The 16,104-nt window shown below is 38.4% G+C and overlaps 2 protein-coding genes across 3 annotated transcripts; one reads left to right on the top strand and one right to left on the bottom strand.

Moving 5' to 3' along the window:
• Window positions 1-148: 148 nt before the first annotated feature.
• On the bottom strand, window positions 149-8,080 carry retreg3 (reticulophagy regulator family member 3). 2 transcript variants are annotated; one of them, XM_055021614.1, is made up of 10 exons: window positions 7,992-8,080; window positions 7,477-7,753; window positions 5,442-5,548; window positions 5,164-5,194; window positions 4,966-5,092; window positions 4,652-4,736; window positions 4,033-4,170; window positions 2,605-2,684; window positions 2,073-2,205; window positions 149-1,997 (listed from the first exon to the last, which is right to left on the bottom strand). In XM_055021614.1, exons 2-10 carry the CDS (start codon window positions 7,722-7,724, stop codon window positions 1,459-1,461), a joined length of 1,488 nt encoding a protein of 495 aa, XP_054877589.1. In that variant the 5' UTR covers window positions 7,725-7,753; window positions 7,992-8,080; the 3' UTR covers window positions 149-1,458. The 2 variants fall into 2 exon arrangements, with proteins under 2 accessions (XP_054877589.1, XP_054877588.1); XM_055021613.1 differs by having other exon boundaries at window positions 7,477-7,767; window positions 7,992-8,078.
• Window positions 8,081-9,166: 1,086 nt separating this feature from the next.
• On the top strand, window positions 9,167-15,481 carry tubg1 (tubulin, gamma 1). The gene is made up of 11 exons (XM_055021556.1): window positions 9,167-9,384; window positions 9,757-9,869; window positions 10,491-10,658; window positions 10,747-10,815; window positions 12,003-12,082; window positions 12,177-12,303; window positions 13,173-13,259; window positions 13,558-13,707; window positions 13,788-13,940; window positions 14,014-14,175; window positions 14,577-15,481. The coding sequence occupies exons 1-11, from the start codon at window positions 9,336-9,338 to the stop codon at window positions 14,772-14,774; spliced, it is 1,356 nt and encodes a 451-aa protein (XP_054877531.1). The 5' UTR covers window positions 9,167-9,335; the 3' UTR covers window positions 14,775-15,481.
• The last annotated feature ends 623 nt before the right edge of the window (window positions 15,482-16,104 follow it).

Here is a 16,104-nt window from a genome sequence, read left to right as displayed (position 1 = left end):
CTAAGTCTTAGGAGATTCCATTTCTACATTGTTTCTTTTCCATTTTAAATTAACAAAACATCAATAAGAATTATAACATGTAGGCATTTTGACCTCGTCTGTCTTTTTTGGTATTTCATTGTGTCAAAGAACAATCCAAAAGCCTAACTTAATTCCAAACAATTTATTCAAAATATATCAAAACCAGATATGGAGAAGAAAATACAACACTATGCACATTAACTGAACAGACTATAGAATATCGAGGACTTAACTTTTCATGGAGCAGCTTGACTGAACATTAACACCCAAATCTAACAAGCCAAAGAAATGCATCTCAGTCATGAATCAGTGCATTGTTTTTCCAACTTCAGCTTCATGAAAGAAGATCTGTTTTTGTTGTTGTTTAATAGTACTGAAAACTTTTCTAAACAGGATAGTTTTTTTCAGAATAAAGTAGCAATTATTTTTTTTTGTTAAAACAGGATAGAAGATTCAATAAATCAGAACGTTTCTGGTTTAAAGTGCCATATTTTCACCATCATGGAGAACAATCACACAAACCTATATAAAATCACTTTAAACTTTTATAATAATCTTTAAAAAAAGATTTTGATGTAAACATGGTTCCAAATTAAAAAAAGGACACAATGTAAGATATTTTTCTGCCTTAAATAATATCAAATGGGTTGTGAGGTATTAAACCAGAGCAGGAAAAGGAAAGGAAAATGAAAACAGCTGTGAACTTATTCACATAAACAGTAAATAACTTTTGCCTTAGAACAAAATCTGATAACTAAAATAAAATATATCAGGACTTTACTGGCTCAGTTAAGACAGTAATATGGGGTAAAATAAGCCTCCACAAGAACAGAAATGCTGAAGATGTCTTCATATGAATCAACAGAAAGAAAAAGTCTTTAAAATACTTAAATTAAGTTTTGAAAATATGCAACATAAAAATAAATGCAGCTCCTATAATTATGTCATGTCAAGAAATTACAATGCTGTCTCTTGAAAGATGGATAACTACTGTAATGACCTAAAAAAACTAACATTAACTACTATCCAAAATGTCTGTATTAAACATGGCTCAGCTCAAGCAACAGGAATATCATATTTGGTCCTATGTTAAAAAGCCCTGTTTTTATCGATTCAAAAGTAGAAAAGGTTTAATGTGCACTCCTGTAAGTTTTGAGAGTGTAATTTTTCTATTTGACAATGCTGTTGTATCAAATGTCTCATTGTATTTTTGTTTTTGTATTTCCTATTGCTCAGCCTACAAATAAAAAGTTATCGCTGATCGGACTTGAAGAGGAAGGAAAAGAAAAGTAGGAAAAGGGAAAAAATATGAAATACTTCACAGTGAGAAATTGTTGCCTACCAAAAGCAGGACTGCTGGAACCTAAATTTATCTCACACACTGGTCAACATTTATTATTCTGCCTAGCAGAAAGAACACACAGCAGCACAAGCTCTTCACTGTTGTTTACCAAGCAGGTTTGATAAGAAATTAGACCCCTGACTCTCACTTCGTTTCGAACTTTCTCCTCCAAATGGATCCATCTGGTTCAGTTCAGACTGATCCAGCATTTCAAAGTCTTCTGCATCCAAGTCTGTGTCAAATTCAGAGCTGGATTGTTTGCGGTAACTTTTGTGCTGAACGACCCGAGGGTGGCCTTGTCTACGCTGGGTGACAGAAGGCCGAGGCTGCAACGCCCCAGATAGCGCTGCCTGGATCATGTTGCTGGCAATGACTCCGGCTAACTCCCCACTGAAATCTGAGGCGGTTGGGAGGCCACTGAGGGAAAGTTCTGCATCCTCCTGGTCAGAGTCCAGATGTGCATCCACATCTAGCACCGAGGTGCGGTGACTCGCCAAGCCAGACAGACCCAGGCTAGGTAGCCCAATGCTTGTGTCGTCGTCGTCGTCCATCAAAGTGGCGTCAGGGTTTATGGACGGGAAGTCTGGGAGGTCTTGAGCAAAAGACTCCTCGGCATCGCTGTGTCTGTCCAGATCTAACACAAAAACCAGAAATTTAGAGGAGAGAAGGCAGAAGACCGGGACGATATAATGAAGATACCTGAGCGTACCTTCAGAGCCCTCTGTGAGTGGAGTCTGACCCCGTGACAGATTAAAGGTTCCATTGTCAGTGTAGGACACCTCAGCGTCAGAGTGCTCCGAATCAGTCAGTGCAAGTTCCTTAGCGGCAACCTCATCATCAAACTGGAGGAGAGAGTCAAAGAAGATGCTTTAATGCAATCAAGCAAAACGTTTTAAATCAAGTAATTCTCTTTCAGTCTCTGCTTGCTCAAGATCTCAAACCTTTTCAAGCATCAAACTCTTGAAACTATTTGCAAGTTCTTTTCTTTCATGCTCCTGACCTCAACAGGAAGTGGCTCTGGTATGCCACTGTATTCATCACGGTGGAAATAGATGAAGTAGCAGGTACAAAAACAAATGTTTTTCTGTATACTTTCTCACTAGCTTTGATGTAAACAAAGTGACTTGAGCAGCTTTGCTGACTTGAGCAGGGTAAGTCAACGTGTGATGACTTACTAATCACATGCAAGTCATTCTTGTTTAACAGTATTACTTAGGAGGTGGAAGAGTTAACAGGCTTACTTTTGGGCAAAACGCAGCCAACTCTTCCTCACTGTCACTCGCTTCATCGGAGGCTGCACCACGTACCGACCTTCGAAGGACTGCAAAGGACAACAGATAGTTAGTAATTATTTCTGCTAAATTAATCCTCTGGTCACCACAGGTTACAACAGTAAGATCATTTTTATTTACATTGTGAATAAGATGAATTAACATCCGAAAGAAACAGACCATCCCAGTGGCTTGTAAATAAGATAACCACTGGAAGCTTTTCCCTATTTTGTCAAGTTATAACCACAAATTTCAACATATTTTATTGGATTTATAGTCTGTGGCACAGCCAGATATACTGGAGATTCCCCATATTTTGTCAAAAATATTGTATTACTTTCCTTTACATAAACATTCATGTCACCACATTTTTTAAAAAAAGGTTTTAAGATGTCTTTGGCTCACCCTTTGCAGCTTTAATATTGTTCTTGGGTATTTTTAAGAACAAACACTAATGCTGGGAGAGAGTCCTTGGCTCAGTCTCCTCTCTGTATCCTCCAAAAGGTATCCTACTGTATGTAGGTCAGGGCTCTATGCAGTCAAATTGTTGTATACCAAGCTTGCTTAAGTCCTTATGAACATAAAATTGTTCAACCTTTCTCGGTTTACCGAATCATTAAGAGTTCCTTTCACAGGAATGGAGATGCCGAGCCCAACTTTTGAAACCACTCTATTTAATCCATGCTTTGTCTTCTCTGCACCAAACTTTACACGGCTATGCAAGGCAGTCAGGCAAGTTTTGTTCTCCTGGCAACTGCCAAACACAGACTGATAGATTGTCTTGTAAGCACGCCTTCAGTTACACCTGAAATGATCATTATTATATATAATTATTAATATGCAATATTAATAATTATTAATAGTTAATAATAAATTGGCATTTAAGTTTAAATTTATTTAATATTGAGATTTAAGTAACATGTATCTTTAGACAGGGAATCATTTTACATTTTGAAAAAGTCCAGCCACCGTCCTGACTTGAATCTGATCGAGAAGCATTAGAGAAAGCTACGGATGAGGGCGATGGCAACGAGGCCTTCCTATCTCAAAGACTTGGAGCTCATCAACATGCAAAATGCTAGTCTGAAGTTATAAGAAGAGCTTGGTTGCTTTGATATTATTTAGGTGAATACTGTGATTTATTACTCCCCTCCCCCCTCTTATCCCACAACCCCAGCTGCTTTCTCTGAAGGCACACAGCCTCTGATCTGAGTGAATTGATTTGTGCTTGATCTAGAATGAGTGCAGGTGGGTTTACTTTAGTATGCTTATTGTTGAACTGTGATATGAGAGAAGTTTTTAATTCATTTTTATGTATTTAGGGTTACATTTGTTGGCTGACATGTAGGCAAAAAAAAACTAATAAATAAATGGCTGAAAAATTTAGATACAACTTACACTGATTATCAATGGGCTTTGACATCATATATCCACAAACACTGAAGTCTAGTCGCTGCAGGAATGGCTCCAGCTTGACATACACACACTGAAAAACCCGGTGGTAGGCAGCCAATGGTGTCAGGAGAGTTGCCAACACTACAGCGAGAGGGAAAAGATCACTAGTCATTACAGGAGGGAATATTTCTGTTAGGTCCACGTGACAGGGGAAAAAATGTTCTCCTCAGGATTTAAATTTAGATTGGAACAGATCTGCTTTGCTGACAATCACATGCCCATTAATCTGCATAAAGCAACAAACTGCTATAGATGAGGGGTGTGAAGATGCAGCAAACAAGCTGCCGTAGATTGCTCCTCCCTGCTAAGCTGTGCAGCCTTCAGTACTTGAAGGTTAGCAGATTAGCCCACTCTTCGTCTGACCTCCTTGGCTTCCGACTTGTATGTCTCATCCCAGCTTTAATCACCTCACTGAGTGGACCCTGGAAATACGGCCCCACAGATCTGATTTCATTACCCATGCATTTTTAATCACACTGGTCAGGATATGATTCCCTGCCAACACGACCTTATAATAGCATGCCATTTTATAGTTAGAACTCTGTAAATTGCTGAGACTTACATGCAGAGTAGGAGAGCACTAATCCAGGAATGTAGTGTCCAATCATAGCCAAACAGAAGAAAACTCCACAGATCAGGATGCAGAACTGTCATAAAAACCAGACATATATGGCTAAAGGTCAGAGGTCCTGCAAAACATTGACCCATTAAGCATTTATCAAGAGCTTAAAGAGAATGGGGTAAATTAATATTTTGCACTCATGATGAGACAATTAATCCAAATATAGGTATTTCAAATGGCTTTTAAAAGGGGCATATTCAGAAGGTAAAGAGTGTATTCATCAACTTATTTTAGGTGTTGTGTGTTATCCTCACATTGCCAGGGTTTTGTCGTTTATATTGCGCCATAGTGGATGTAAAAACTGATGCGCTGACCCAGGCCTCTGCTAAGTGGTGGCACAGTTCAGGCACACTGAGGATGCCAGGCTGCACCAGACCCCAGCTGGAGAAACAGACAATGCTTTGAAATGAGAAATACTGTAGCAATAACTTATGTAAAGGATTAAAACAAACCTCTCATTTTCTGATTCTTCCAATTTTCTGACTGTGGAGAGAGAAAGAAAAATTATTCTTCCACGACAAACAACAGTCTTACACAATTTATTTCAATATAATATGAGAATACAATAGATATAATATATTGTGACTGAGAATTTTGAGTCATCTCTATACAAATAAAGTTAAAATGATTACTGCACATAATTAATTCCACACATATCTGATATAAGTCTATTTCATAGTCTGTTCAAATTGTGCAAAAATATCTTCCACACTAAAGCAAAACTTAGCACCTCTAATTTTTGGCCAGATCTTATTCCTCCAGGTATCGGCAAATACAAGCAAAGCCAGGCCCATAGCCAGCAGGAACAGCAGCCGCAGGGACGTCAGCGCAAAGAACCTGGAGGGAAAAGCAGATACAAAATCCTGAACAGACAATTCATCATCAGACAAGCCTGAATGGAGCAGATTGCCTCACTTTGTGCATAATTCACTGGACCGCAAATCCCTTACGGAGCTCCCTTTTGACACTTTGATTCAGAAGAATGAAAGAATAAAAATATATCTTTTCCCCAAACAAAATGGAAAAACACTGTATGACCAGAATACTATGTTTTAAAAGTCGTAAGAGCTAACCTCCCCACAGAAGGACTGGACACCATTTTTTTCCTAATAACAATCCTCTATGTCCTAGCTTCAAAGCCCAACCTCTAGATCATAGGTGTCAAACTCTGGCCCGCGGGCCAAATTTGGCCCGCAGTTTAATTATATTTGGCCCGCGAGGCAATTTCAAATTAATATTAGACATTTATGTCAGAAAGGAGGCATTAAATGTTTATTTAAATTTTATTTAATATATTTAATATTTTATTTCATATATTAAATATGTTTTATTTAATATAATAATATGTTTTTTTATTATTAGCAACTCATTTTTGCACACCTGCACTTTTAAGTTAGATAAGCTTTGCTTGTTCAATATTTATTGTTATATTAGAACTTGTTTGGGTCCGTATTAAAATATTCATTTGTTCAACCTTGGCCCGCGACTTTGTTCAATTTAAAGTTTTGGCCCACTGTGTATTTGAGTTTGACACCCCTGCTGTAGATCATATACAGTAGATACAGTAGTTTTGGTGTTGCCTTAAGTTGAGCATATTTGTAAATATCTGTGATGCTAATATGTTCCACAGCAACATTCCTCTTGATTAAACAGTTTTTAGTATTTACCCTTTTCGGCACCGTGATAAAACATTGCTATTCACCGGAAGTAATAGCAGTCATAGAAATATAACCTAGGACTACTTTATTTTAAGAAAATTGGATACATTCTAAAAGATTATTTGCATACTGGTGAAATGACTGATTATTATAACAATTTGCAGTTACCAGTAAATTAAGATTGGTGTCTTTTGAATCAGTTTTCCCCCTAAATGTATTTATTATCAAAATCTGATAACCCTGTATCTGAAATTGCCGATCTGACGTTATTTCTCTAACTGTGTTAGCTTTAAACTAAAAGAAAGTGGTAGACTTGTTGATCTGAGGTAACGTATTAATTCTGGATTTGCAGTGCATTGATTTCAGTTCTTATTTTTAACTTGGACATATTCAATCACTAAAAAGCTGCAGACTGTGGATTTAAATTGCAATTTATTTACACTGCCTGGGATCACAGTGATTAATCTAAGCCTCTCAACAATGGTTTAATTTAAGAACTCAAAAATGTGTTGACCCAAACAGTGCTGCAGGGTTTTGCCAATCAGAAGATTACCTTGAAGAATGTGCTGACTGCTGGGACTTAAGTGGAAATACAAATATGATCAACAAATGAACAGTTACTGAGATAGACTGAAGCTGCAATGCACTACTGGGGTTTGTGCTGAAGCAATAGTAAAACAGAAGAGAAAGGCCTTGAAACGGTGAATGACCTAATCAAATGAAGTCTGAATGGCTGAGTTTGAACTGCACTGTGGCCAATCATGCTTTCTTTGCATGTAACACTTCAGTGAGTTTTATAATTCAAGTATTATTAAGGTCATCACATCTTGTGAGTTATTCACAGGAAATTGCCGTAGTTATATGCTCTTTATATTTAAAGCCAGAAATTAGTAGGTTTCTGATTTTAAGTTATAAAAAGTGTACCTAAAAATATTAAGATCATGTTTATGACCCAGGTTGTGGTGACCATAAATAGGAGCTGACAGATTTACCGCCTGTTTGCAGGCAGGTTCTCATGACAGGAAATCAGTCTCCGCAAAACTATCACACACACACCAGTGTGGAAGGATACACTCGTGTATATTTTTATACGAGATGGAAACCTACCAGAATACAATGTTGACAACAATGTAAAGGAGGACACTGTGAAAGGGTCTTTCCCACAATAGAACAGACTGAAGATAGGTCAAAACGGGTTCGTAGGGTCCCAGCTTAGACAGAAGAGCCACTCTGACAGCCCGCACACGACCGTCTCTCTCACTGGAGCACGGCCGGCTCCGCAGGCAGACACTAGACCCCTGCTCGGAGGAACAATCCCCCATGGGGGACACTTCTGTAGCCCCAGTGTGCGCCATCTTAGAGTCTGCCGTTGACAAAAACCAGCCTGAAAAACAAAGACTAAATAAAGGACAGTGGACAAAGGTAAACTGCTTGATGAGACACTACAGCGCCACAGACCCGAGTTCGCTCACAACAACTGACGCTAACGGTTAGGGCTAACAGCGAGAGAGGACACCTGAAATATCATACTCACTGTTTAGAATTAGACATCTTCCTATATTAAAAGTGATCATTATATAAAAATCCAAATTTTAAACATTTTATAAGACGCTGACACTTACTATTTAGTCATTTTCTCCCCAGAAATGTAGCACTTCTCTTCAAAAATTGTCAATATGGCGTGTCTTGTTTTTCCGACTGCAGAGCGGGCCAATCAGAATCCATAGAAACATTCGTCATGGTGCGTTCAGGTAAAATTGGATCATTTTTTTTACGTTGCCTTTCAGACTACTGAAGTCGACAGTATTACACATTTCAAAAATATTGTTGAAAAGGAACACAAGTGAAGCAATACAATTTTTCTTTACATTGTTTACTCGTCAACTCACAATTCAATCAAACTTTAATGTTAACTTTCAAAATGATAATAATTGTTAGTTCAATTCAAAACTGAATTGAATTATCTTTTTGAAATAGTTAATTCAATTCATTCTTGAAGTTAATTAAAGAAATCAGTCTTGATCTTTTTTTTTGGCTATGTATTTTGCTAAGATGTTGAATTTCAAAAGGCTTCTTTTTTGGAGCTTAAAATAAGCCACAATTATTTTAGATAGTCAATATGTTTAAGTATATTGAAGTATTATCATTGCTAAATTTTCCATACATTTACCAAACGCTTACGTTCTCCATGTCTACCTAATGGTAGGTATCATGTATATGGACAGAGGGCAGCAAAAAGTAAGAATTATACTTTTAAAAAAAAGAATTTATTACTTTATTTTTCGGAAAAAATGTGTGGGGGTGATATTAAAAAGAAGGAACGACTAAACAAGTGTCAAAAAATAAACCCTAACACTACTTCCGGTGGCCACCTTGTAAGAAAATCTACTTTTCTGCTGAGCTTTTGCCATCTGTGGCACCTGTCACTTTATTTAACAATAAATACAAAATTTGCAGTGTGAAATCCTCCGTTGGTTGTTTTCGGGAGATTTAAAATTGCCAGCAAAAAAGGGGAGAGCACGCAAGTCAACCCAGAGGCTTGCCTGCAACGTCATACTCAAAGGTCCGCATCATTTAAATGCTGGCGCACCGAAAAGTTGGTGGCAAAAAATTAATACGAATAAAAAAATTGAAAAGAATGCTTCCATCTCGGTTTGGTTGGGTGCATTATTTACCAAGACGTAATCATCAAATTACTGTTTCTATTTTCTGTATTGCTTGAGATATCACTGTCAACAATAATTTGTAAAAACTTTCGAGTGATCTCAATCGTCTCTTCACTTGTTCCGAGGTCACGCCTTCTTCCCTGTTGAACGGAAAAGGAGCAGACCCACTACCAAGCGGGAAGGAGCGGGCTGTTGATGGCGATTCAGTGTCGAAACTGAGAGAGAATTGCAGAGTCGTAATTGTAAATTTAGCTAGCCTGTCTGCTGGCTAGCTAAAGAAGGAGCAACTGAAGATTGAACATGCCCCGGGAAATTATCACCCTTCAGCTCGGACAGTGTGGAAATCAAAGTATGTAACGGAAAATAATAGCTAACTTGCTTCATCAACGCAAACTGTATTGTCGTCTATCACAGGCAAATTTTCTACATTTGTCGTTTGCTCGTGAAAACGAAAAAATGTTTGTGCAGTATTCTAAATGGCGAGGGAAACTAAAGCTAAGTGTGAAGATGTATACTTTAGTGAAAATGTCGGTGAATTTAACGTTATCGCATCCTAGCTTAACGGCTAACGGATACTCAACTGAGATGAGTTACGTTAGCTGCGCGTGCTAAATAGATATCAGCTTATGTTGTTTTTTTTTCTACTTGTAATGATCTATTAAATATATATAACAGTGTTTAATGCAAGACATTTATCCATGTTTTCTCTTGTATTTTATAGTCGGCTTCGAGTTCTGGAAGCAGCTGTGTGCAGAGCATGGCATCAGTCCAGAGGGTATCGTGGAGGAGTTTGCCACTGAAGGGACGGACAGGAAGGATGTGTTCTTCTACCAGGTAACTACATTAATAAAACTCATTTTGGTGACTCCCTTTAAAATGTGAAACTCATTTAAAACATATTATATGTTGTGTATTTCTGGTATGTTTCTGCAGATAAATGTTAATGTGTATTCTCTTTGATACAAGAGCTGTTTTTCCATCGAAGGTAGTTATAGATAATATTGTACAGTAGACTTTCCTTTTTTTCACCGCTATATTTGGCCTTGGTTAGAATATTGGGGCCATGGCTAAGATTTATATTGCTCCTGTCACAAGTAAAACAAATTGTCGATATCAGAAATGTCCTTAAGTAAAACAATGCTGCTGCTACACGTCAAGTAGTAATGATACTTTTCCTATTGTTTTAGTCACTCCATTCATTCACATGTTTATTGTTTTGTTGCTATGCAAGTACTGATTAAACATGACAGGTTCTCTTGAGGTTTTAATTACGTGTTGATAATATGGGTGCCTTGTTCAACACTGTGTTATATTTGTGACCCTCATATTCACCGCCACTATTTTCCAGTAGGTGGCATACGTGTCATATAAAAAAATAGAACCCAGCGGTGCTGTCAAGGACAGGGACTGTGTTGCATCTCTAAACTAATCCTCGTTGTTAATCAAACTCCTCAGGCTGATGACGAGCACTACATCCCCCGAGCTGTCCTCCTAGATCTGGAGCCTCGTGTGATCCATTCAATTCTCAACTCCCCGTACGCAAACCTGTATAATCCAGAGAACATCTACCTTTCTGAGCATGGTGGAGGTGCTGGGAACAACTGGGCCAGTGGATACTCACAGGTCAGTTTTGTTTAGAAATCACATCTATTTAATTTCATTAATCCAGTTTAAATAAAATAATTTTCACTTGAAATCTTATTTTTCCTAGGGCAAAAAAATCCAAGAAGACATCTTTGATATTATTGACCGAGAGGCAGACGGTAGTGACAGTCTGGAGGCAAGTCCAACATGTGTAACTTAGTGTCTTTGAGGTCGGGGTCACTGTCTCTCTGTGGTTGCTTGGAAACGTAAGCGCTGATTTTAAACATAAAGGCATATCTTTGTGTGGCGGTGCCACAACTGTATAGTCTGCTGACTAATTCAGGCCATTCAAGAGCAGTGAGGCTGAGCTCAGACATTAAGAAAAGTGTCGGTTACATGTTTTACAGTTAATGTGATGGATTAATTTAGTCTTAACATGTAAGAATAGCAATATGTAATGGATGAATGGATGTAAGAATAGCAACAGTTTAGACTAAGTAAGCTATTGTGATTTGTGGGATGCTTTTCTGTGGTCATTTTGTTGTTTCTGTAATCACTTTGAGTTTATTTGTGGTCATTTTTTTGTCCCTCTCTGCTTGTTTATCCACTTTTAGGCCATTTTTCTTTGTTGTTGTTTTGTAGCTTTACTAACTTTTTTTGTAGTGGTATACACAGCCCCTGACTCTTTTGGTCATTTTAAGAGCGTTTCTAAATTCTTGTCATTGACTCAGCCTTTCCCAAAAGAAAGGCTGAGTCAATGACATGGAACATGGTCTACCTGACATTACTCAGGCAGATTGCTGCGCCTCAGCAGTCTGCCTGACGTAAATGACTTGATGGAAACAGCATCCTAAAATAGTGCCAGAGCCTGTCCTCTTAAATCCTGGCCATCCCGCTCTATTATTCTTAGACTCTTTATTTTTTTGTGAACCCAATTCAGCTTCCAGCCTCTCGTAAAATAACACTCGCATTTCCCCTCAGAGGTCTGCAATTTTTGTAACTCCTTTCCCATTATGAGCCCACATTATTATTTAGTGTGCGCACTCATGTGTGCTCTGGGTAGGAAGGTGGGCCGAGCTGCTGTTGGCATGTGTATGTTAGAAGGGTGTGGTGTGCAGTGTGTTTGGTGATAATAGTTGGGGCGAATGTTGAAGGCAGGTATTACAGGCCTGACTTGAGAGGGTGTAGGGGGGGGCGAGGAGGAAGCCCATTTGCGAGGTGGGGCTCTGCTACCATTTATATAACTGCCTAGGAAGCGAGGCGTTTGCTCACCCACACACTTTTCTGTTCTGCACCACTGGAGTCAACTGTAGGTTTTTACATGCATGTGGTGCATGCTGCAGCTCGAGGGTGGTGGTAATGAGTAACGCTGTATCTCTGCAGGGATTTGTCCTCTGTCACTCGATTGCCGGGGGAACTGGGTCGGGACTGGGTTCGTACCTACTGGAAAGACTCAACGACAGGTCCACAAACACTCTACCAGCTTACTTGCTGCTACTTACTTTAGATTTGGCTTGGGATCTGGTGTGTGTAAATAAAATATTTCCTGCTCCACAGGTACCCAAAGAAGCTGGTACAGACCTACTCTGTTTTCCCAAACCAGGATGAGATGAGTGACGTGGTTGTTCAGCCGTACAACTCGCTGCTCACACTGAAGAGGCTTACCCAGAATGCAGACTGCGTGGTGAGCAGTGCTTGAGTGGGAATGCTAATTATTTCTTTCTTTCAAGATAAAATGATAAACAAGGCATTTCTTTTGTGGAAAGTTGTCTATTCTTTTGATTATTTCACTGTTACACTCTGGAGTAGTTTCTCCTGTTGGCTGGGATCCACAATGTAGAAAGTCTTTTTAACAAGTCAAAGGTGAAACTGCTATTAGTTAATTTTATGCAATGTTTTTTTAGAATCTGCAAAATGTTGAACTGCAAACTTAAAAAAGAATTGCATATTGAAAAATAATTTTTAAAAATGACAGAAATTAATAGTGTTCATACGAGTCAGACACCTTTAGCTTTCCTAACCAATCGTTAATTAATGGCCAACTTGACTTTTGAATAAAGCAAACATTTTTTCATAAGCACTACAGCTGTCTCTCTTTTAATCTTCACAGTTCCTTTATGTAAAATAATCTGGAACTTTTCTAATTCCCAGAAATTAGAATAAACAGATTGCATTAGAAGTATTCAGGTCTTGCAAATGCAACTTATTTAATTTGACTTCTAAATATCTGATTGTATTAAGACACAGACGCACTAGCAGTCTAATGGCATTTCCTCTTTAATGCCTACTTCCTCCAGGGTCTTGCATAAGAACCTAATGTTGATGGAATTAGCGTGAGTTAATAGAATCTAGCCCTAGAATTGGTCTCCTTGTTGTGACCGTACAATTTATTGCATATCTTCTACTTTCCTAACAATGACACACTGTGTGGCTGCTTCTTCTCTCAAGAAGTAGCAGTACCTTCTCACTCCTAAAAGCATAGCAATATATTGACTTGTGTCTTGACTTGCTCTGTCTCTATTTGTTTTCTAATTGCTCCATCTTGTCCATCAGGTTGTTCTGGATAACACTGCTCTGAATCGCATTGCCACGGACAGGCTGCACATCCAGAACCCGTCATTCTCTCAGATTAATCAACTGGTGAGTAAGATGTCAGTTTCATTTGAGGTTCAGCTAATTGTCTCCAAGGGTGTTTTTCATCATCACAAAACGTACAAAAACACAGCACACTTGAAGAGACACTTGACACCCACTAAGAATTCACAAACTTGTTTGGTTGGTTTTTGGACACTAAATCTAATTGCTGCTTTCTTGGATTTGTCCCTGGCTTTATGGCAGGGTATGTTGCCTGACTGGAAAACATTTTTGTTTTATTTTTCTTAGGACAGATAATTAATTTCTTGTCAAAGCTTTGCATTGAGATGTCTCAACATTTTAGGTTTCAACAATCATGTCCGCGAGCACAACTACTCTTCGCTACCCTGGCTACATGAACAACGACCTGATTGGTCTGATTGCTTCACTCATTCCCACTCCCCGACTCCACTTCCTCATGACGGGTTACACACCACTGACCACTGACCAGTCGGTAAGTAGCTGATATTTCACTAGATGAAATGTACTACATGAAACATTAGGAACGAAAGCACTTACGAAGCCATGTCTCAGGTTGCTAGTGTGAGGAAGACAACGGTGCTGGATGTGATGAGGAGACTGTTACAACCCAAGAATGTGATGGTGTCCACTGGAAGAGAGAGACAGCCCAGTCACTGCTACATTGCTATTCTCAATATCATCCAGGGAGAAGTTGACCCCACGCAGGTATGAGAGACGAAAATGAGAAATGTAATCATTAGTGGTATTAAAAAAAAACATGAAAACGTTGTTTCTTTAGGTGCATAAAAGCCTCCAAAGGATCCGGGAGCGCAAACTTGCCAACTTCATTCCCTGGGGTCCAGCCAGCATCCAGGTGGCCTTGTCCAGGAGGTCCCCATACCTGGCCTCAGCCCACAGAGTGAGCGGCCTGATGATGGCCAACCACACCAGCATCTCTTCTGTAAGCACTCAGCACAGTCTTACTGTTCCCTAGTGTGTAATTATGTAAAGATATTTGGAAATTCTCATAAGCATTTGTCTGTTTTAAATGTTTATTGTTGTTTTTTTTTTATCCCACTGGTTTAAAAACTGTTAAGCTAAAACAAAACAAACAAACAAAAAAATATATATATATAAAGACACAAGAATCTGCCTTTCTGTGACTATCTGATTTATTTAGTCTAAGTTGCAACAATCACTACTTTTTGCTTTATTAATAAGCCAAGGAAATCTGCATCAGATTCTCTTTCTCTCTTAAGAAGAGAATCAAAACAGAAAGTAGACTTTTAAGAAATCTGATAAGGAACTTGAATTCTTCCTGCTTTTAATTATAGTTTTGCCCTCATTCTGTTGCTGTTCTAGCTCTTCGAGCGAACGTGCAGGCAGTATGACAAACTGCGAAAGCGCGAGGCCTTCCTGGAACAGTTCCGCAAAGAGGACATATTCAAGGACAACTTTGATGAGCTGGACAACTCTCGTGAGGTTGTCCAGCAGCTGGTGGACGAGTACACAGCAGCGACACGACCCGACTACATCTCCTGGGGCACACAAGAGCAGTGACCATTGTTCTGAATTTCTGCACCATAACTGGCTATAGCTGCTGTTCTGACAATTATTTATTAGGAGGTTATAGCATGTACTTATAGGTTAAGAGGCAGTGATTAATGTTAAGAACTTATTAACCAAAGTGTCCTGGATTGTTATATTTTGGAAATTCCTAATTTTAGTTGATATAAAGTTATTCTCCTAATGAATAGTTAATTTCAAGTTATATTACAAGTAATAACAGAAAGCATCAGTGACTGTTGTCTCTAAAATATAAGCTCCCTGTACAGCACCTGTATTTTGCCAATGTTGAACAACCTGTTGCCTTGTTTTTCTCTATTTTTATACAGTTCAGTAGTTTTTTTTTTTCTAGAAGCGCCCACTACCTATAGGCTGCATAAGAGTGATGGTTAATGTAGGTTTTGCCATACCTCATCTTTCTTACTTCCACAGTGAATTGTACCATCTGTCTGCTGCTGATTCACAATGCTCAATGTATCACTGTTCATGACAAACAAGAATGTGGAGCTGTTCTGACTGGTGTTAAAATAATTTCAATTTAAACAGCTTTTGTCTTTAAAAGTAACAGTTTAACAAGCATAAAACCTCTAACTTCTCTGTAAATATGCTTCAAAGAATAGCTGGTTCTCTGAGTATTAAATGTATTGTTCCTTATTGCTTTTTGTTGGACCTGTAAGATTAATAAACTTTTCATTACTGTACTTTTCTATCTTCTAAAGACACTGTCGGCTGTATGGAAACGTTATCCTTCCTGTAACATTATTTCTCCTCTCACCTGGAGCACAGTGTACCAGCGCCTGCTCTTGTAATTCAGTCAAGGATCATTAACTGCGGGGAACGCAATGGCACTTAGCAATGCTTGCTTTAGCTGGTATAGTTTTCACTCTGAACTTTTTAGGAAGAAACTTTTAAGATGTAATGCTGAGGCCAGACAGCAGTATTTATTTACAAAAACATGACTTATTACAAAATTGTTAAAGGACGATATTGTGTACTTTCCAGGCACATAATGCCATTTATTGTACCTTCATGAAACTTATGTTCAATTGTAAAATTCTGCATATTTAAATCATAAATTTGAAATTTGCCTTTCTGTAGTTAATTTTAAAACACAAAATTCAATAGATTACAAACTATTATGGCTGTGGCACAATCAACTAACTTATTTTCAGTTATGAAATTACTGCATACATCAAACAACTTAATTGAATTTGGATTTAGCAATTTGAAGTCCTGAAATTGGCCTCCGTCTCTAAGAAGCTCCTAGTCTTGCTCCATTTTGCTATTTACAACCATTCTCGACAGAAAGGTAGTCTGTATAAGC

Source organism: Poeciliopsis prolifica, unplaced genomic scaffold, assembly GCF_027474105.1.
Source record: "Poeciliopsis prolifica strain line A6 unplaced genomic scaffold, Auburn_PproV2 SCAFFOLD077, whole genome shotgun sequence".
Lineage (NCBI taxonomy): Eukaryota > Metazoa > Chordata > Actinopteri > Cyprinodontiformes > Poeciliidae > Poeciliopsis > Poeciliopsis prolifica.
This window is presented reverse-complemented; position numbering and strand designations above follow the sequence as displayed.